General features: G+C 39.5%; 3 protein-coding genes across 4 annotated transcripts in view; 1 reads left to right on the top strand and 2 right to left on the bottom strand.

Annotated features, from left to right (window-relative positions):
- The window catches only part of lpgat1 (lysophosphatidylglycerol acyltransferase 1), a 49,142-nt gene extending 46,735 nt beyond the window's left edge, over positions 1-2,407 (bottom strand). Inside the window, exon 1 of the mRNA XM_007545855.2 lies at positions 1,867-2,407. The gene's annotated coding sequence lies outside the window, so the exon portion shown is untranslated. The remainder of the gene's footprint in view (positions 1-1,866) is intronic.
- Positions 2,408-3,582: 1,175 nt separating this feature from the next.
- ints7 (integrator complex subunit 7) lies at positions 3,583-12,230 on the bottom strand. 2 transcript variants are annotated; one of them, XM_016668724.1, is made up of 21 exons: positions 12,018-12,230; positions 11,734-11,863; positions 11,249-11,395; positions 11,031-11,168; positions 10,883-10,929; positions 9,623-9,822; positions 9,403-9,525; positions 9,209-9,326; positions 8,631-8,765; positions 8,417-8,514; positions 7,461-7,700; positions 7,249-7,386; positions 6,970-7,176; positions 6,666-6,860; positions 6,179-6,282; positions 6,032-6,100; positions 4,842-4,974; positions 4,523-4,621; positions 4,128-4,313; positions 3,703-4,004; positions 3,583-3,668 (listed from the first exon to the last, which is right to left on the bottom strand). In XM_016668724.1, the coding sequence occupies exons 1-20, from the start codon at positions 12,109-12,111 to the stop codon at positions 3,723-3,725; spliced, it is 2,883 nt and encodes a 960-aa protein (XP_016524210.1). In that variant the 5' UTR covers positions 12,112-12,230; the 3' UTR covers positions 3,583-3,668; positions 3,703-3,722. The 2 variants fall into 2 exon arrangements, with proteins under 2 accessions (XP_016524210.1, XP_007545905.1); XM_007545843.2 differs by having other exon boundaries at positions 3,639-4,004.
- A 544-nt stretch (positions 12,231-12,774) lies between these two features.
- Positions 12,775-21,022, top strand: dtl (denticleless E3 ubiquitin protein ligase homolog (Drosophila)). Its single transcript, XM_007545832.2, has 15 exons — positions 12,775-13,035; positions 13,797-13,934; positions 14,033-14,122; positions 14,203-14,264; positions 14,351-14,471; positions 14,677-14,742; positions 14,884-15,006; positions 15,500-15,566; positions 15,667-15,773; positions 15,854-15,958; positions 16,881-16,993; positions 17,098-17,187; positions 17,279-17,402; positions 18,604-19,229; positions 20,421-21,022. Exons 1-15 carry the CDS (start codon positions 12,978-12,980, stop codon positions 20,481-20,483), a joined length of 1,953 nt encoding a protein of 650 aa, XP_007545894.1. The 5' UTR covers positions 12,775-12,977; the 3' UTR covers positions 20,484-21,022.
- Positions 21,023-21,417: the final 395 nt, after the last annotated feature.

Below are 21,417 nucleotides of genomic sequence, written 5' to 3'. Positions count from 1 at the left end.
ATCGATCGGCACACCTCTAGTTTCATTGCAACATTTGGGCTGATATTGATGACCGATATTTACTGATGTGTACATCTCCCTACACTTTCGATCAAACCACCTACATTGCTTTTCTGCTTCAACTGATCACCCCAACAGTTCTACAATGTTTCACTGTCACGTGACTGAACAAATATCACATGGCCAAACACATGTACAAACTGCAACAAAATGGAAATAAACGTCAGCTGTTCAAATCATATCAACCCCGTTTTACTTATTGGACCGACACCGACAGGTTAAAAAAAATGACTAACATCAATCAACACTGATGTTGATGCCGATATATTGTGCATCCCTAATAATCATGTATTGTAAATGTACCAATTTCCACATGTGGGAAGCAAAAACTAAATGCTGAATGATTTTTTTTAATCAGCTCCATTTGGGTTGGACAACAGAACCTGACAATATGAAGCAGGCAAAAATATTCAATAAACCAACACATCATGGCCCAAACTTAAGAAATCTAAGAACAGATTAGAAAGATCTGACTGACGTGTTTCAGCCTGAAAAGGGTTACAAAGTGGTTTCTAAGGTGAGGGGACTCCAGTGAATCACAGTGAGAGCATTATCTACAAATAGAGAGAACATGGAGTGCCAAGCCAACCAAAATTACACCCAAGAGCATATCAACAACTCTTTGAGGAGATCACAAAAAGGAGAACATCTAAAGCACAGAAGGCCCGATGAGCAGAATTCAACAAAGAGAAACAGACTAGTAAAAATTTGATATATGGAACAGATCCAGGGCTAAAAAAAAAAAACAACTTAGTAAAAGGAACATAAATCCCCTTCTCTTATTTGCCCAAACATTTCTTGATCGTCCCTCAAAAATTGGGGAAAATATTCTGAGCACTACTGAGACAAAAATTGTTTTTTTGGAAGGAGCGCACTCTCTAAAACTAAAGAAGCATTTCAGAAAAGTAATATCACATAGACATGATCTAAAATCCACTCCACTTTGAGACTCGGTGCAAAACCACCCACAAAATTAAGGTTCTGTGTTGGCCTAGTCAAAGTCCAGCCATAAAAAGGGGAAGAATTAACTTAAACAGGCCATTCATGCAAAAAGTGCGATAAAATTCCTCGCACTGTGCTGTAGGAGTTAGGATATCTTTTTCCCTCCACAATGTATCATCAATAGTAGCTACAATAGCATAACAGTATTCATTGAAACTGGTAAAAGGGTTACATTTTTGCGTTATCTGAACACAACACTATCACTATAAATGTGTATAAACAGTACTGAACGAGCAGGCTATAAAAATAAGCACAAACATTTACCTGGAACGTTTCAGACAGCTGAGAGTCTCTGGCAGAAATGCTTTTTTTTTTACTCCGCTAACCGGTTGAGGATCAGGCTATTCCGAGGCATTTATATGCAACACACGCGTAGAGGACGCTATGCTCTGATTATTATTCAAAAGGGATTTATTAATAAAGATGGTTGGTTGTCATTCGTGGCTTGATACCAACGAGCTCCCAACCCAAAACGGTGTAACAGGCTAAGCCAGGACCTTAAAAGGACCATTCAGCGGGGAAAGGGGGACGAAGTCCATTACTTCATAACATGCTAGCTAGCAACAGTATGAGTTAGCATAAAGGGAAAAGATGCGGTTAAACGCGTCGGAAATAACCACCTGTGAGCTTCAGCGTTAATGTGGAATAAATAACAGATTGAGCTCTGAGGCCTTTATTGGTGAGCTGTTTTAGGAGGTGAAGCAAACGTTAAGTTTGACGCTGATTCAAAGCGCAGCGGCTCATCCAGAGTGTAATCCCACCCTGTAGTTTAGTAGTAAAAGTCTGCTAGCTCATGTTACTCACCCAATTAATGTCACTGAAGCATCCAAGGACGGCCGAAACGAGATTAACTGTGAAGCTAAGCTAAAAAATGGCTATCTCTGCTAGTCGGCATGTTACGTCTGTTAAATCTGATCTGGACTGAGGTTTAAAAAGGTGAAAATGTCAAAGAAACCCCTGTGCGATAGAGCTACTCCTCCCCCCATTTAGCCATCCAGGGTCTTCTCGGGCGCTGTTAGCGGCTCCAGTTGAACGTCGCTGGCTCCATCTCAGGGAGAGATACCGGGATAAATCCTCAGATGCATCATCATCACCATCACCATCAACTCGGCTCAGCTAGCTCCTGAGCTCCCAGCAAACAGTCCGAGGGGAGAGGCTGCTGAGGCGGGCCTGGGCTCAACGCTGCTCCTTAGATAACCGCAACGCAAGCTGTACATGTGCGCATCTAACAGGGGAAGCAGCGATTTTTTTTTTTTTCTTTTCTAGGCTGGAGGGGACCCGTTATCTTTCTCCAGATCCCGAATCACACCGCGGCAATGTACACAAAGGAAAAACGGTACACAACTGGAAATGGCTAAAATCCACCTTCAAAATAAGTGCACCAAGAAGCACGTTGGTGATTCTTGGTGCACACGTAACACGAGAAAAAGTTCACATGGAATCAAAATTAAACTTTTTGGCCTTCAAGAAAACAGCTGTGTGTAAAAATGCAGCAACACACAATATCTACATTTTAAAAAAGTGGTGTCAGACTAGGAAAAGAGAATCACCTTCCAGCAGGATAATAGCCCTAAATATACAACTACAGATCATATACAATCAGTAAGATACTCAAGTTTATTTACTGCCGCTCTGGGAAATTATGCTGTCGACTCGACAGCATCATTTCCCATTTAACAGAAAAAAAAAAAAAAACGTTCAGTACAAATAGGCTAAGGATAAACCCTCAGTGATTGAACTGACAGAAAAGAGACCAAAATAAAAGGTAAAAAAAAAATCCAACAATCATAAAACTTTTTCCTAAATTAAGAAATAGTTTGTAATTTTTATGCAATCTAAAAGAACCTTGGAAGAAATAAATAAATTTATCATAAAAAAACAAATGTACTATCAGTACATTACAACACTGAGGAGAAAATGATTTAAGAAATATTACAGTAGCACTTTCTGGACTTATAAACATGCTTGTAAATTATTTCAACAACTATCAGAGGTTTATCAAGGTTTCTGTTGGTTAAACGAGTTTTGACTGTTCAACTGCGACCTAAAATTGTACTTAATTGTGAAAAACCTGACCGGAAGTCAAATTTTTATTCAGGGTGACTTCATGTTGATGCCTGTTTGACGCCAGTCTTTGACTGCGCAGACTCCCTGCTGTCAAAAATTGATGCCTTGACTTCATATGTATATTTATGCATAAATAAATAAAATAAAAAAATAAAGATAAATTGGATCTTCCGAATCTGAACTGAAATTTGTGAATCCCTAAATAACTCCAGCTCAAATGAGCTACGACACTCTCTAAAATGCATTTCAGTGCCCTCACCAACTGGAAATATTCTGTAATGTTCATATTGTGCCACCTGGTGGTTTTGCCCAGTATTACATAATGTGGAAAAGATTAAACGAATGTCGTTTAACACATTACATGGACACAATTAATACTAATAAATTTAACATCGAATCTTTAGCATCTTTCGAGTCCAAAAACTGCTACTTTATAAATGCTTAAATAATTAAAATAAAAGTCTTTTTAATCACCGGAGTAAAAAAAAAAAAAAAAAGAAAAACATTTATTTTCTACAAGACAAAAACAGTGAACAAGCTCAAATTGTAAAAAAAAACAAAAAAAAAAAACAACAGAAAAACAAAGCAATTGACTAAAAGCGAATGTATGAGCTCCTCTGTGGCGCAGGCTGCGTTCCACTCTGCTGCAACTGGTGGCGGAGCTGCTGGGAGTAGGGATCCTCCAGGGACTTAACGGACACCATCGTCTTCGGCCCCGTCTTCCACTCGATGCCGCTCTCGTCCACCACAGACGCCTCCACAGTGACCACGTGGGTGCCCAGGATGGAGAAGTTTAGCAGGAACTGGGTGCTGAAGTAGTCGTTGTGAGGTTCCACTCGCTGATCGATCTCATTTGTTTTACTGTCGAGTGGTATCTGAAATAAAAAGAATCAGGGCGATGATATAAGTTAAACCTGTTAAATCATAGCATAAATAATTGTACAAAGTAGGATGTTCAGGCAGGGGGAGGGGGGGGTAAAAAAAAAACCCCATCATACTTTGTAGTCGGGCCCCGTCTTGCTCTGTAGAACTGATGTAACGTTGAGGCAAACAGACTGGATCTTCCTGAAGAGTCCTGGTGTGGAGCCATGTTGTACCACTCCCTCTACCTTCAGAGTCAGCTGCTGACTGTTCTGAACTGGGATTGGCTCACTTGGAGTTCGTGGTGACGGAGAGAGAGCAAGCTGGAAAATGCAAAACATAAGAAATATCCTATTTTTAAGCTATGAAGACAAGAAAAACTGTTGTTTTTTTTTTATATTGTTTTCTGACAGACAGAAAGGTTCAAGTTTCACGGTGTAAGTTGCTGTTTCTTGGAAATCACTGCTCTTACAAAAAATAAAAATCTTACAATTGGCTTGGTGTCAGTACTTGTGACTGTAAAGCAATTTACCTTGATGCTGGTTGACTGGAGCTTTTGGAAGAAATATCTTTGGAAAGACAGCGGCACCTTCAGCAAGGCTATGACAGCATCACAGAGGCAGTTGGTATGCTGGAAAACAAACACAATTCACTCAAACGTTCAGAGTTTTTAGTCCTTTAAGCTCTTTTTAAAAGACTACATATAAATATTTTTTAGAAGGTTTTTCTTTTTTATAAGCTCCCAATTCCAAAAGCAAATCACAAGCACATTTAAGTCGGGTAAATGTCTTGGATCTTGCGGTAAAACTGTACATTTCTTTTAAATTCAGTGATCATAGACGTAGTCTCACCAGGTGTGAAACAGGAGGGTGTTTCTTGGAGAGTCCCTCTACCTCTACGAGCACATGGTTAAACACCGACATCATCCGTCGCTCATATTCGCTCTCGGTCTGAACAGACCCCGATGTGCCGTGCTCCTGAAAACTAAATCACACCGACAGCGTGGGAATGTTAAAAATGAGAGCCACATATTGGTTTTTACTCGGTCAGCTGCTAAAAGCTGCTGTTGCTTGCATCTACGGTTTTACAAATTTGTGCTTTTACTACAACTTCAAAGGATACAACTTCAACAACAGATTAAAAAATATATATTTTATTTGTTGGTCTTCTCTAATCCATAAGAACCGTCTGTACCAAAAAACAAACACTTTGAGGCGCAATCAAAACTTGAGAAAAAGATGTAGCTTTTTTTGCCACCAAAGAAAATATTTGGCAGAGAGTAAACAAAGGGCTTCGAAAGCCAACGGCACCACCGACTCCTGAGCGTCATGGTGTAGGGCTTTTGTGCTGCCAGCAGTACAAGTGCCATTTACACAAAGTGGATGGAACAATGAAGACAGATGGCTACCTGCAAATCCTTCAACTTCAGCTCAAATCTGCAGATATACAAATAATACGGGGTAGAACCGGGTGTTCCAACAGGATAACTGATCCCGACAATGATCCGGTGTTTAACATCCAGCAAACGTCTCTACATCGACCAATCTGGAAATGTATGAACTCAGTAAGAACTTCAGTCAAAATTATGTTCAAATTAATATGAATTACCTGGATGAGCATGTAGTGTCACTGCGAGTTGCTCAAGAATGTTTAACAAAGTTTGAATGGTGCACATGTATGTATGCATTTGGGTAAGATTAAGTGGTTAAATAAAAAAACTTGCAGAATGTGGAATTTAAAAAAAAAAATCCAATTAACTGATTAATTGTCCGAATAATTGATTACTAAAATAATCGTTATTTCCAGCCCTACATTTGCCCCGTAAAGATTTTGTAAATTCTAAACAAACTTCAAATTAACTAGAAAATTGTCATCATTTCACACTAAAATAAAATATTTAAACATTAATAGCGCAAAACTGATAGGAAAATGATTCACATGACGACTGCTTTTGATGTTCCAGACCAAACTTTGAAAACACAAATTGTATCATTTTTCTCAGGTCTTATGGAAGAATAACAGCTACATCAGCGACTCCCACCTGGCTGTCTGTGGGTCCAGTATCAAAGCTTCGATTACATGCGAGACCAGCAAGCAGCTCTGCTGTTGTCTGAACAAACAGTTAAGGATTAATAAATGACAGCAGGGAGGTTGTAGTCTGACAGGACTGATGGATGTTTAAGGATACAGCTCCACGTTGCGAAGGGTGGCATAATCTGCGTCAAATAACGACTGGTGCAGATCAGCATAGCGGGCAGCAAGACCTCTGAACTCATCCATGCAGACCTTCATCTGGAAGAAAAGTGTAACGGCACGATTAAACACATCAGGTTTATTCCACTCTGATGCACAAATCCTTCATATCAGTGACCGGTGTGGTATATAACAAATAGACCCTGGAATCATAACTGACGTGGATATAACAGGACAGAAGACGGATGATATTAAGTATGACTGGACTATAATGATTTGGTTTCCGCTACTATAGTTTGGTCCAGCAAGCAGACACGCGGATTTATAAATATTTATACTGTGTCTTGCAAAACTATTCAAACTCCCTGACCTTGTTCCACATTTCATCACTTAACAACCACAAACTTCAAGGTACTGTGTGTGTAATCGAATCTTTCAAATTCTTCTAAGCATTAATAAAACCTAAGCTGCTAAGTGTTTACCTGCATCGAGATGCGGCCACAGCGCTGGACGTCATTTCCTGACGTGAGAGCGATCGTCGTGGCGATGGCCGGCGGAGGGCTGGTTTTCAGGCTGTTGCATGTGCAAATGAGCTGCGACAGGGCCTGCAGAGTGTCGATGCGCAGCTTAATGAACTCGCACTGGAACGTGAGCGGGCTCAACGGCGTGCTGGCGGCCTGCAGGGAGAGCGATTAATCACATCTTATAGAAAAACGGTAATGCGTACGGAGGTCTAGTTACAGTCTAAATTAAGTTTCAGTGACTTTTTCTTTTCCCCCAGCTCACCGTGAGGGAGGCGATGCCCTTTTGGTAGGAGCGCAGGGCTTCTGCGATGGCGCTCATGGCGCCGCTGTAGTCGCCCTCCTCCACGTGACTCAAGCACTGCTCTGCCTGGGAGAACTCCTTCAGGCTGTTCAGCCAGAAGTAGAAGTGCTCCGACGCCACACGGGTCCGGAGACACTGGTAAAGCTCGCTAGAGAACTCATGACAGCCCTGCAGACCAACAGCAACCCGTTTATTCTCTTATTTTGTTGTGATGTCATCTTCACAATTAAAGTCGCTTACCATGCGGGAGGCTTGCCGTGCGATGCGATACACCGTCCAGCCATTTGCGACGTTCTCCAGCTGCTGCTTGATGACCGTCTTCACTTCTGATGACAGAGACGATTGGCTGGCGACAAAAATCACAGTCGCCAAGGAAACCTACAGCGATCAAAGTCCATTAAATGCGACTCTAAGCAGCAGGAGAGGATGGTGATGTGCGCAGCGTTTCTCACCAGGAGCTCCTGCTGCTCCCCGGTGGAGGAGTGACCGGCCACCCGGTAGAGATCAACCAGATCTCCCAGCATGCCGTCTCCCAGCACGGGCAGGTGGGTGGCGATGGCTGCCAGGGCGTGGCACATGAGGACGCGCGATGAGTCGCAGGATAAGTGGAGCTGGCCGAGCAGGAACTCCACAGCCGGTTGGCTGAGGTGAGGCCGATTTTTCAGCAGCTTAACGAGCGAGGTGAGTGCTGTCTGTGGTGCAAACAAAACAGCTGTTCAACAGGGCAAAAATCTCTGGTAGGCTCCTAGTCTAGAACCCACTTAAATAGAAGCTGTCTGACAACACGCAGTAGACTTAAAAGTGATCTATTATGTTTCCTTGAAGAGGTTGAATTCAAATAAACTGCTGCTGACCACGTTCCCTCAACTCGACGTTTACACTCGTCAACATGGATGCAAGCAAATGACCAATTATACAATCGTACACGTTTGAAAAGCAGAAGTGAAGCCTCCTGCACAAACAACAAGAATGCAGCAAGTGGTTTAAGCAAACACTAAAACATTTGTTTTTTCCAGAAGTTATTGCACAGCAGTAACACTAGCTGACCAAACATGCTGGAGCTCAGCTTCGGTTGCTAGGTAACAGAGTGGGCTTCGCTGAGGTTGCTAGGCGAGGAGCAGAGCCTGCCGGTTTGTGACATTACATTCAGAAGGTTTTTTAAATGGCTCAGTTTCCAGACACTAAAAAAACTAATTTCACTGACTGGCATCATTTGTTGAAGTTTGTTTCCTAGAATCACACAATTGTTTTTTTCAAAATTTAAATATAAAACCGTAAAAAGAATCTGGGAAATGAGTTCATTTATTCATAAGATTAAAAAAAGTGTCAGGGAATGAAGTTAACTGCTTTGAGTGCTACCGCATATATAACCTCTTTATTTCTTGTTGTGTTTACATTACTGTCTTACTTTGAGAGTGGCCTGTCCACTGGGGCTGCTGTCCTGACTGCACAACATCAGAAGAGACTCCACTCCCAACACCGTGTCCTGCTCCAGCTGCACGATATCTGAGGAAGAAAAACCCACAAAAACACACAATCAAAGAAACTCTCTCATAAAACCACTGAGGGGAATCTGTGCTGGAGGAAGAACCTCCAATAGGCCATTGTCCAGAGAAACCAACCTTTTTCCGGACAGGAAATGGCAATGCTGGAAAGCACCACGACCCCATGAGCCGCCACTGACAGGTTGCTGTGGTAACAACATTCTTGCGCCAGTTTAACCAGGTCAGTGAGTCGAGGAGGGATGGATGAGCTGCCTGAGGAGAAATTGTAACGCCGTTACCTTTTTACAATTATACACATATAGTCAAAGGTTTATTTTAGCGATGCAAAGAATTAATCGACTTACGTTTACTTGTCGATTAATGATTTAATAGATTAAAATTTTTGTCTCGTCATTTGGCCAGTAGAGGGTGCTGCTGGTTATTCTTAAGTGGAACCAGTTAGTACAGGAATAAAGATGGCAGAGAGATTCCCGAACAGAAATTAGGAACGGTCTAGAGATTGGAACCAGTGTCTGTGCTTTAACTTCATGAGTTCATGAAGTGAAGTTTTAACATTCTTTTAAGATGAACCACAGTTAATACTTCTATATGAACATCTCTGTTCTTTTATTCTTCTATTCAGCAACCAAAGAGGTTCCTGTTTTTTATTTTTTTTTATAAATATGTCTAAGTTTAATAACAGTTTATTTACTTACCTGCTGCAGTGCTGAAGTACTGCTTGATGGCTATTGTCCCAGAGAGGGTTGAGAGGACGGCCAACATTCCCAGCTTCAAACTGTTGTAAGGGATGGTCAAAGCACACTCACACAGAGTCTGAAAGGATCAAAATGGTTACATTTTAAAGTTGAAAACAACAGAAAGTATGCAGAGTGACCGGCAGTGTTTTTACTTGAGTGTTTTCTCTGATCCAAAGGTGAGGAGCTTTTTTAGCCAGCAGCTTTAAGTCGTTTATCGCAAGTCTCTTTACAGCTTTCCTCGGATCGTCTCTCAGGTACTGAAGGAGAAGCTGCAACTGAAGAGATAAAAAGCACAGCAAACTTTATTATTTCACAGAACTTCTATCAAACACAATGCATCACTGTAAACCTGTGCTTTCTCTGTGGATCTACCTGCTTGGGGATATCGATGAGCGAGAAGGCAGCCAGCTGCGTGAAGGTGTGCAGCGAGACGATGACCATAGGGGTAGAGGGGTAGGAGTTCACAAGGTGCTGCAGGAGCTCTCTGCTGCTGGACGCCAGGCTGGCGTCGTGATGCATGTGCTGCAGCATGGGGATCAGCTTCAGCTTCAGATCCACGGGCGTGTCCAAACCTGCCGCAGTAGTCAGGTTCAAAATGGGGGAAAAAAAGTCATTTAGACACCAACATCCACCCTGAAACACCAAATAATACGCTGCTGGGAAAAACATTAGCGCACCCCATGATAGTTTGTGTCTTACACAGATGCGTGATAATTTATAAAAAAAATTTTAAAAATGTGAAAAGGGAAGTTTTTTCCTAGTCAAAGCCTATATCTTGATTTCATTTATGTTCCATGGTGGTGATTGAAAATTAGGCCTGGGCGATATGTGTAAAAAGTAAAATCTCAGATGTTTTTCTACCAAATTTAATTTTAAGCGATTCTTTTCCCTTCTTTTTTTTCTGAAACAGAAATGACAAATGACAGAAGATATTTACAAAAGTGGCTTTTTTTCCTCCAATCATCCCTTCTATTAGTTGTATGACAGAATATGAGGGCCAGGCTATGAGATTTTTTTGTTTAATTACTAGAATATAGTCAAAGTATTAGCAGAGTAAAGATGCAATTTTACCAGAAGAATGTCTTAAAGTTTTCAAAAGTTATCAAGGACTGATGTAACCAGTTCGGTTTGTGTGGTTCTTTCTTTGAAATAAACTCAAAGACCTTCTACCAATAATAATTTGATGCTGAAGGCTTAAAAGATTAAGTATTTCCTTTTCTGTAAAACTGATAAAACATAACTTCACAAGATGCTCAACATTCCTCATTTCAATGTTTTATCATCTTTTGTGCTGAGTTCTCATAAAACTACTACTTTATTCTCCTACTATTACCACTTCATTCTTGTATTACTATGTCTGTATTCTTGTAATATTACGACTTTATTCTTTTAATTAAAAAAAATCTTAGCCTAGGATTCCCTCATAAAGTTCACCTGAAATCAAATTCAAAGAGCGCATTGGTGAAAAAACAACCCAAAAATAACATCTTCAAAAACCGATTTTATCAATTATTCGAGGTAAGGATGTCTTTACTTTTTCCTCAGCAGAGACAAATAAAAGAAAAAAAAATAAACATCAATATGTTTCTTAGTAAAGAACAATATAAGGTTAGATTAGAAATCATATTTTACCTTGAATCATTTCGCTCACTTTGTTACAAATCCCAGCAGCAAAGTCTCTAAAAGTTACAAACAGTAAAGTTCAAAATTTAAACCAGAAAGCAAGCGCATATATATTTTTTAGATAATACAGCAGAGTTCTAAAAAGATTTTCCCTTACTTCGACTGTGCAGAGAAACTTGCAGCAGCAAAGATAGCAGCCTCCACTTCCACGTTGTCGTGAGAGTCCAAGCTTTGTCGAATACTGTGGTGGGCGTTTTTTCTCTCTGGGATGATGGAGGCCAAACTGCCAAGCATCCTGCAGAAATAAAACAATGAATGGGCTCTTTCAGACCTAACTGTAGTTAAATATTATTTATTCTGTGGCATCCAGCTTACCTCAGAGTGATGGCTCTGGCCACAGGGTCGTTGCTATGTATGACTGAAAACACCCTCTTAACAAATTCATCCACATTGAGAATCTTCTCCAAATGCTTTTCACTCTGCTGTGTCACTTTCAGTACACACAAACGCAGAAAGTTGTTGCTGGAAAGAGAGACAGCAGCTTTGTATGAATGAACTTGGTGTGAATAAAATTATTCACACCTTTTTTTTTTATCAATTTAATGCAACATTGCAACATGTAGACTTTAATGTCTTTTAATACATCCGAGAAACATAACATGCTCTGATTCACCAACCAATTACTGTAAGAAAAAATACTTTTATTAGCAGATAAAAATCAGGTCGAACGGTTATTTAAAAATGCTTTTCCTCCTATTAATTAAAAAGTATTATTATTATTATTATTATTATTATTATTATTATTATTATTAAAAATAGTAAGTAATTAATATTAATTTTTAATATTAAAGCAGTCATACCCGAGCCTAAAGATGTCTGCTAGTTTCAGGAAGGCGGAGTTGATGAGGATTGGGAAGGGGTACTTCTGGAAGAGTTTGGGGAACAACACCACAGCTTCACACTGCTCTCCGAGCTTCCCCGACCGCAACCCTGAAATTAAACACAAGTTTTCCGGTTAAGGTAAAGCAGTGATCCCTCCTGGAGCTTGTATACTATGAATAACACACGAATCAAACACAAAACAGAACCAGAACACAATCAATGAGACGCTATGCTACATTGTTAGCATAGCTAGCTAACGCACCTTTATCCAGCTCCATGAGAGCGGAGTTAGCGTCCAGCTCCTGTTCTCCATAACAAGCTTCCGACAGGAATGACCGAGCCATTGAAAGCGACATTTCTGCTTTTTAAATTAAACTTTTAAACAAATGGGGTTATAATAAACAGGTACCGTTAGCATCTTACTGTTCAGAATATCAACTGCACCCATGACATCACATCCGGTCTGAAATTTGCCTTTTCGAAATAAAATGTCGAAACTAAGCTTGTGCATTGCTTTCTAAAATCCATGTCTCTGGTTTCTATACTGCATTATTTTTTTTGAAAACATGTTTTACTTTCATTTCAGAAATATATATTGTACTTTCCACTTTATCATTTTAAGACTGCAGTATGATACATAAAAATCAAAATATTATTGAGTAGCCTTTTTGAGAGGTTCCTCTACATGTGAAGCTGGGTTCAGACAATCCAACAGAGGTATTATCTTTTAGTACAGATATGGTAAAAACTTCACTCTCTAAATGTGCAAACGTGCAAAAATGTGTACACCAAAAGACATGTATGAATCGATATCCTTACATCCTTATATTTCACAATTATGCTTTAATTTGTGTTGGTTGGGTTCAGACAATCCAATACTTCCGACAGTATTGGAAATGCAATGGAAAATTAAATAACAGTGATGATGTTAAATTAATACTGCAGAGAACGATGAATAGATATTGTGTAAATATTATGTGTGTCCATTTATGTTGAAGGGGCAGCAGTTGTTGGAAGCACTAAACGGAAGCGGAATCGCTGTCTGACGCACCAATAGCAGCGCACAACGCAGCGCTTCGCGCGGAATTCGGTTCTTCTAATCGACCGTTCTGTTCGCGGGAAAACAAATCATACCAGGTAGCAACAAGAAGGGGAAAGAAACCACCAGCTAACGATTGGACAAAGTTATTGGCGTGTGTAACAGACTGTCTGCCGCTGGAGCATGGGGATGTTTTTCCGCTCTATTGTTGACAGAGGAGTGGGCAGACGGAGGCAGAACGGTGAGACACAATATGTTGTGTCTGAGAGGAGGCGTATCAATATGCTATGCTAAGCATGGGTTTTAGCCATACTGTATTTCCATAGTTGTTTCGTTTTCTATGTACTCTTCTGTGCTAAAGTTTTGCTGCAAACTAGAAAGTTTCCCCAGCCTCAATACTTATTACACATTTGTTCGTCGTCCATCCATAAATTACATTTAGGGAAAAGGCATAAGTAGGTACTAAAAATGCTTTGGAAAAAAACATAACATACTGCATTCCACACTTTTTTATATGATAGGCCTCAAAGTGGAATGAAAATGTAACTGTTAGCCTTTGAAATAGTAACTTGTATGTCTTGTCACAGATTCTCAGTTGCACTTTGTAACTCTCATAAGATTTGATGTATGTATGTAGCTCCTGGTGTATGTTTATGGTGTCCCCACAGCGTGATAGAGCCACCACTATGATTTTATTAGGAGTAATATGTAATATTTTGCATGTAAACTAAAAACTTAACTTGTGCTCTCATCTGACCACTTTTTTTTCCTTCTTCTTCTTCACATTTTTGGTTTGTTTTCTACTTGTGAAGGGGACTCAGTTCACAATTCTGTACTTTGGTCAATCACATTCAAAAGCAAAAAAAAAAAAAACTGTAATAAGGTTTGTGATTGTAATGTGACAAAATGTGGAAAACTTCAAAGGGTATGAAAGGTTTATGTTTCCTGTTGCAAAATAACAACTTCCTCTTCCTTCTTCTGACCTTGCATGAATTCCTGCAGCCTTCCCTGCAGATCTGTGTTCCAGGATCCCTTTGGGCTCGCTGCTGGAAGGCTACCAGTGCATCCGGCATGACGAGCACATCTCCTACGGCAACACGGGAGACACAGTGCCGCCATTTGGGCTGGCTTTCTCCTCTGGTAATCTTCTTTGAGCGCAATATCCACAGGAAATTGAACAGACAAAGGTTCAGGAAGAGTGGCCATCCATGTAACCTGTGATTCTTGTTCCTTTGTAGCCGGAAACATGCACAACATCCTCGCAGCAGCTAACGAAGAAGGCATTGTTAGGATCTACAACACAGAAAGTCGTGAAAACCCTCTTAAAGGTACTTTTAAGAGCTGTGCTGGCCGTACTTTTTACCTCGTCAGTTAATCTCGTTAATTGACTTTGTGTGAACTTTTACAGAATGGCTGGCTCACGAGAACGCCGTCTTTGACATTGCATGGGTGCCGGGGGAACCTCAGCTGGTAGGTGGAAGCTCCTCCCTAATTTCTTAACAAGATTTCCACCAGTTATTTGCTGAATATACTTTGATCACTTCTGGCACCTTTAGGTGACGGCTGCAGGGGACCAGATGGCCAGACTGTGGGACGTGAAGTCTGGGGAAGTGCTGGGGGGCTTTAAAGGCCACGTTTGCAGCCTCAAGTCGGTTGCATTCGCACCAGGAGAGAAAGGTATGATGAATTGTTATTTAATTTCTCATCAACATTTCAATTTCCTCTTAGATTTCTAACTACAAGATAATTTTTTTTTCTCCTTCTACGTAAGTGGTTAAATGTGTTAATAAAAAGGGAAACAGTCAACATGTGAACAGGCTCTTGTTATAGTTCATTCATGTTACTGATGGGTTTTTTTTTTTGTTTGTTTGTTTTCAAACAGCTGTTTTCTGTACTGGGGGCAGAGATGGAAATATTATGGTCTGGGACATCAGGTGCAGCCAAAAAGGTGAGTTATCAGTAACTTTGTAGGGTTCTTTTTTTTTATCAGGTTTAGTGCGATTTTGCTGCGTCACTGGTCTCTTAAGCAAAGGCAAAAAGAAAAATCTTACTAACACTCCATTTTCACATCTGATGTTCTGCCTTACAGATGGTTTTTACAAGCAGGTGAAACAGATCAGTGGCGCTCATAACAAATCTGAGACAAATCCCTCGTCTAAAGTGAAGAAAAGAAGAAGCAGCATGCGTGGCATGGCTCCGAGCGTGGTGAGTTCATGTGCTTCTCTAAGAGACTGAAAAATGAGTTATTTTTGATCAGAGTTATCATTGCGGACCAAAAACATCAAGTTGAAAGCACAGAAATTGGGTGTTTTCTTTTATTGTTAAAAATGCAAAAGTAAATTTATTGTAATTTTTTTTTGTTTCTTTTATTTGAAATTAACTAAATATGGAATATTTGTATCAAACTAACAGAAGTGCTCTGATTAGTGGAGAGATGGGATTTCCAAATCATATGGTTACAAATACCTCTTGCCAGAGAGAGGCATACAGTTTTCTAAATTTCCTAAATAGTGAATAATTAAAGAAAATATTCGGTGTTGTATCCACAACTTTCCATTTGTAGAAGATTTTAATTTGTTGGTAAAAAATTTTTAGTTTTCCTTTTTACTTCTTTTTGTTATTGGTTCAATTTTTTTTCTTTTTTGATTTTTGTTTTTGCTTAGGGGGTTTTTTTATTTTTTTTTTTTTTTTTTTGTGGGGTATCCCGCGCAGTGTTTTAGTGTTGTTTTTTTTGGGTGTGCGCACACTCTTCTCTGCGGGTGTTGTTTTGGGGTGTCAAAAAAAAAAAAGCACTTCTCATAATCTGTGTAAATTATGTAAAAGCACCCTGCAGATCCTGGATGGTCACTTTTTTTTGTCTTTTATTTTATAGTGTTATAAAGATGTGGGATTTGAGGAAGAACTACACAGCTTACCATCACGACCCTGTGCCTATGCAGACCTATCCGTATGCTGGATCTTCCACTCGGATGAGACTGGGTCAGTCCTGTGACGTATGCACACCTGAAAGGTGCCACACGTCACTAAATGATCTGAATTATTTGTTTGATACGTTGCAGGCTATTCTGGACTTGTTCTGGACTCTACCAGGTCCAACATCATGTGTAACTGCACAGATGACAACGTTTACATGTTCAGTGTCTGTGGGATAAAGACGAATCCAGGTGAATCGAGATGTTTTCCAGATACACCCAATGCATCACTAGATGGGGCTAGAGCTCTGCTGCTGACCTCTGAGGGGGAATAAATAGCTTCATGTGAAAGATGAAGGTCTTTAGTTGTAATTACAGTGACTGATGAAAGTAGTCACACCCCTCGTGGTTTCCCAGAAACATATGTGTGTTATGCAGGGCAACAAAGAGAGGCAGATAACTGAACTGGAAAGAAATGGGACACGTCATTTACTAATGGTTTTATTAAGGATCTGAAAAGTGTGGCATGCATTTGGATTCATCCTTGTGTTATGACCCTTCAACTGCAGGATCTCTGAGTTGCGTAAGGTTAACTTTCAGTCCATTCTCGAGTTTTTTGTCGCCTTCTACTTGTTTTCTTTCAGTATTTGCTTGCATTTAGCTCCATCTATGTCTTCATCAGCTTTGACCAGCATCCCTCCACTTACTGGAGAGAACCAGCCCCACAGCATGATACTGTCACCACTATTTATTATTTTTTTTTCAAAGTAGACATGAAGTCCCATGTGACCTTCACACATGTTTAATCTTGGCATGTTTGCAGTGGAGAACATTACCTTCAGATATTTTAAGATATTATATTGAATCAGGTGAAGCTAAAACTCCAGGAGTTCTGGGTAGAACATAATCACAGAAAGATTTTTTTTTTAATATTAAAGGCAAAATGCATGAATTTTTTTTATAGTTTTGTCTTAATTACTGCTCTGAGAATGTTGATCTTTGATTAGATGACTTTTCTTTTTAGTCTGTATATTCCAGTTAACAATTAATTGATTACTAAATTCCTTGACTATTATTTAAATAATTGATTAATTGTTTATTAATTGTTTCTTTAATTTACTACACTAAAGAGCTGTGTGGTGACCTTTTAAATTACATCTGTCTCCCCCCACAGTGGCCGTTTTCAGTGGACACCAGAACTCCTCGTTCTATATCAAGTCCACAATCAGCCCTGATGACCAGTTCTTGGCCAGTGGATCCAGTGACAATCACACCTATATTTGGAAGGTGCCGTCTCTTATTACATGTTATCTAGATACATTTGTATTTTATTATCCACCCTAATGTCTCCTAGCTATAATACTTTTTTTTAACTTCTTTTAATACTCCAGATCTCTGATCCTCAACATCCTCCCATGATGCTCCAGGGACACAGCGAGGAAGTGACCTCTGTCGTATGGTGTCCGACAGATTTCACTAAAGTAAGTCAGCGAATTTGAGCTGTCTTCCTCTGAGGTTTTTTCGCTCGCTTCTTTCCGATCCTATTTTTACACCCCGCTGCTCTGTCGGCAGATTGCTTCCTGCTCCGACGACCACACCATACGGATCTGGAGGCTTCGTCGGGAAACGGATGGAGCACAGTCACCAGTGGGTGAAGCCAACCTCGTAGGCTGGGCACGTCCCAAATCTCCCACAAGTTAGTACTCTTCACTAGTTCTTTTTGATTTTGTTGTTGTTAATCAGTCTAACTTTCATTAACTCATACAGAGAAAAACGAGCTGAGCAGCTCTTGCATCTCCTTTTGGAAAAGATTTTTACACTCATTAAACTGCTGTTTAAGTGTTTTATTGGGATTTTATGTAATAAACCAACACAAATTAGAGTATATTTATGAAGTAGATGGTTTCCACGCGTCTTGACAAACCAAGTATCCATGTGTGTTAACTCTAAATAAAATGCAGTGTAAGAAATTGGCCTTTATGAGATCTTTTACTCCAATTTCATAGTTAAACATGGTGGAGGCAGAATCACAATGTGGAAACGGTACTTAAGCCTCCAATGCAAAAACACAAATTCATACCAAATAATTTTGGTCCACAGTTCAAATATCTTTGTATACTTTAAATCAGACAAAACAAATTTACAAGTAACATTTCAGCAAGATAGAGGAGCTTCTGTTAAGTCAATATGTCCTTAATATTGATTTTAGAAAAAAAACAAATCCACTGGAATGAAATGATGAACAGAATTTAATCATGATAGATCCACTCCTTAAATAATCGTCAACTAATTTAGTAATTGATTAATCGTAAGCTCTTAAACGGATCGTTTGCTGAAAGAATCACGTACACAGAGCAGTGACTAAGTCAAAACGACACAAAAATATCCTTCGTTACAATCAAGTGTACACTGTTTTTGTATTTTAGGCACACATTGTTTATTTTCTTCTTTGAAAATGAAATTGAATTATTTATTTGCATCTTTTATTGTCTCTCTAATGTTGTATAAAAAATGCTTAAGTGGTTACATGAAAAATTGGAAGGATGTGTGATTTTTTAAAATCTGATTAATCATCAAAATAATTGACAGAATAATCAAGTACTAAAATAATCATTAGTTGCAGCCCTATAAGTGAAATAATCTGCCAGTGGAACTAGTACTTTTTAATCAATATTGAGGCATTATTGGTTTAAAAGAACCTCTTATATCTTGCTGAAGAGTTACTTGTAAGTTGGTTTTCTTTCAAAGTGTATTAAAATGTTTACACTAGAAACTAGACAAAGTACTTGGTAAGGTTTTGTGTTCTTGCAGTTTTTATAATACATAAACTCTCCATCATAATTAACTGTTGCTGCTCCTACTAACTGATGTAAACTGAACTTTTTTCCCTTGTTCAGTGCCTTTAGGCAGAGCTGCAGTGTCCCCTGTGAATACCCAGAAGACGCCAAGTCTCGGCGGCCTCGCCTCGCCGCAGCTCGCTGTCTGTGCCCCTAACAGAGCTGCCCTGCCGCTACCGTCCAGCACCACGTCGCCGAAAAGCTCTGTCCCACTTCCCGCTCAACAGAGAACATCTTCTATCCAGCGGTGGTTGTCCCCGACCCATGGATCTCAGAGTCGGGTCACCGCCACTACTCCACCACACCAAGTGCTGAGGCCGTGTCCTCTGAGCCCAGCGAGCGGCGCCTCTCTCACAGAGCGACGGGCCAAACGCAGATTGGAAACGGGTGAAAGTTCACCTTGCAGCTGCGTGAACGCGGCACAATGCGAGTGTGTTTCAGAACTCTACGCTGCATCTAAAAGGAGCAGCATCCTGTCTGATGTACGCTGCCTTGCTCAGGAGAGCGAAGTACAGAGAGACTGTCACGCAGAGGACAGCGAACCTGTTACCTCCAGGCAGGCTGGGAAGGAGAACTGGTCTCCCAGAGCAGGAAACTGGTTGTCTGAAATGGGTCAAAAGATGAAAAAAAGTCAAGATGGTCCTAGTGCACGTAAGAAACAAGAGGGGAAGACGCCAACCTCAACAGTAAGTACAGAGATCCCAGGTCTGGACGTAAACTCACACTCTTGCTCTGCCTTCAGCTTCTTTTCTTTTTTCTTAGCTTCCTGTCATGGTTTGTTGAAGTTTGGTGGCTTTGTTGAAGTAAACCATGAGAGGAAGTCTTGTTCAGCTGTAAAAGTGAGAGATGCACCGATAGATTACAACAATGTAGCTGTTCTTCCTTTAGGATTTCCCTTAACTATTTAATGCATTGTTCCGTTAACAAGGCTAATAAGGTACAAATACATCTCAAAAGATTAGTATTTTTTGTGACTGATTTTGGAAAGTGAAACTCATATATTATATGAATTCATTACACTTGAAGTGAAATATTTCAAGCCTTTCTTCTTGTAATATTGATGACAGTGGCTTACAGATGTGTCACAGAAAATGAGAATATTGTGAAAAATGAGAATATTGGAAACTCATACCCTGCCAGCATGCCTAGGTGGGCCCCATATGGGGAAAAGGAGGGCAGACCAGATGGGTCCCATATGGGTTTGTCCGCGGGTTCCACAGTGGCCCCACATGGGTTTGCCCATGTAGGGCCACAGCCTACATGGGTGGACAAACCCATATGGGACCCATATGTCTGCCCACCTTTCCCCCATATGGGGCCCGCCTAGGCATGCTGACAGGGTGGTGTCGCACCCTAATCGCATTGATTCAATGTTTCATGCAAAAGTACCCCCAATCAAGTATTAAGTGCATAAAAATGCATATACCTATCAGAAGTCTAGCATTTCTTTTTAAAATATCCTAATTTTATTTATATTATGTATGATTCACATTTTTGGAGATGTTTAATTTTGGGTCTTCATTTTCTTGTAGGCCAGAGTCCTCAAAATTACAAGAAACAAAAGTGTGAAATGAGTGAAAGTTCCATTTTTGTTTTTTGAGATGCATGTATAATTCCTTTATTTAGATTACAAACTGCTGTTGTCTGTATTTTTAAGTATCTTGTGTGCTACAGTCCTTGGAAAAACCATTTTGGTTGGAAAAAATGCATTGGTGCATCTCTACAAAAATCTGCCCTGTTATTTACACAACTTTTAGGAATGATTTAATTTATAATTTGTTTTCTGTCTTTAAGTTTTTTCATCTTTACAATATGTCGGACAGATATTTTTTTATGTTTTATGTGTTCCACTTATCCTGTTTTATTTTGTTTTCCAGATTCTTCACTCACCAAAAATCAAGAAAATCTCCACATATTTTGAGAAAAGGCCTCAGGAATGATCTGTTTGAGCCACAAATGTGCCACAATTTTTATTTTGGTTTTTTTTTTTTAATTTTTTGTCTGGTTGCACAGATGTCAGCCAAACATTTTTTTTTATAACTGATTACTTGTTTCTAGCAGTAATTTTGCAAATTGCTGTTACCCCTGACACAGAAATCTGCTGCTTGAAAACATCCTATCATCTTAAGAGATGCACAAGCTGCTACTTAAAGTGCTCATTTGATTTGTTTAAAAACTTTCTCAACGGATTTCTTATTCATTTTACTAAAGATTTTTACTAAACGTGTTCTTTTTTTTATATGAAAAGTTGAATTTTGATTGACATATATGTTCTGTATCACATGGACCTCATGATCTGAAATTAGTTCAATCAGCTCTTTTCAATCTTTGAGGTTATTTATACATGTGCGTCTTATTCAGCATGTTTTTGTTCCATTTATGAACAGATGTTTATATGTACAAAATAATCCAAAAATGTTTTTTGGCTTGTTGCACATTCCCACTATTCAGGTTTTATTAAATTTAAAACAACTTTCAATCTGTGTGATATGTTGCTTGTTGTTCCAGTTAGAGGTTGACATTATGAGTTTGGGTGTCATTTGTTCTAATAATGAATTTGAGTTTTTCATTTTTAGATGACATGATGGTACAACTTCAATGGCTTTTCTCCCTGGAATTGGTTGGTTTCCTACCATTTATTGGAATTTTAGGCATAATTCATGGTAAAAAAAAATACTTTGTTAGGATGTTAAAGAACAACCTGGAATCACTGAGGCTCAAACTGGAATATGATGGAACAATGGAGAGATCATCAAAAAAAAAATCAGTTTTACATAATCCTTAAAATTCATACCATTTGAATTTGTAGGTGAAAATACAGACAAAAAAGGCCTTCTGAAAAATGGTATTATCATGTGATTCATGATTCATGTG

This window comes from Poecilia formosa, unplaced genomic scaffold, assembly GCF_000485575.1.
Source record: "Poecilia formosa unplaced genomic scaffold, Poecilia_formosa-5.1.2 Scaffold1, whole genome shotgun sequence".
NCBI classification, from domain to species: domain Eukaryota; kingdom Metazoa; phylum Chordata; class Actinopteri; order Cyprinodontiformes; family Poeciliidae; genus Poecilia; species Poecilia formosa.
Note: the sequence above shows the minus strand (reverse complement) of the source record. Positions and strands in the feature narration are given on the sequence as shown.

What these genes read in the sequence shown, in the direction of transcription:
- ints7 (XM_016668724.1), bottom strand. Translation starts at nt 12,111, where the DNA reads ATGTCGCTTTCAATGGCTCGGTCATTCCTGTCGGAAGCTTGTTATGGA. An exon ending in GTGGCCGCATCTCGATGCAG is followed by an intron (nt 6,283 to 6,665) that starts GTAAACACTTAG and finishes CTTTTCTTCCAG; the next exon opens with ATGAAGGTCTGCATGGATGA. An exon ending in ACCCTCCTGTTTCACACCTG is followed by an intron (nt 4,622 to 4,841) that starts GTGAGACTACGT and finishes TTTGTTTTCCAG; the next exon opens with CATACCAACTGCCTCTGTGA.
- dtl (XM_007545832.2), top strand. Translation starts at nt 12,978, where the DNA reads ATGGGGATGTTTTTCCGCTCTATTGTTGACAGAGGAGTGGGCAGACGG. An exon ending in ATTCGCACCAGGAGAGAAAG is followed by an intron (nt 14,472 to 14,676) that starts GTATGATGAATT and finishes GTTTTCAAACAG; the next exon opens with CTGTTTTCTGTACTGGGGGC. An exon ending in ATCACACCTATATTTGGAAG is followed by an intron (nt 16,994 to 17,097) that starts GTGCCGTCTCTT and finishes TTAATACTCCAG; the next exon opens with ATCTCTGATCCTCAACATCC.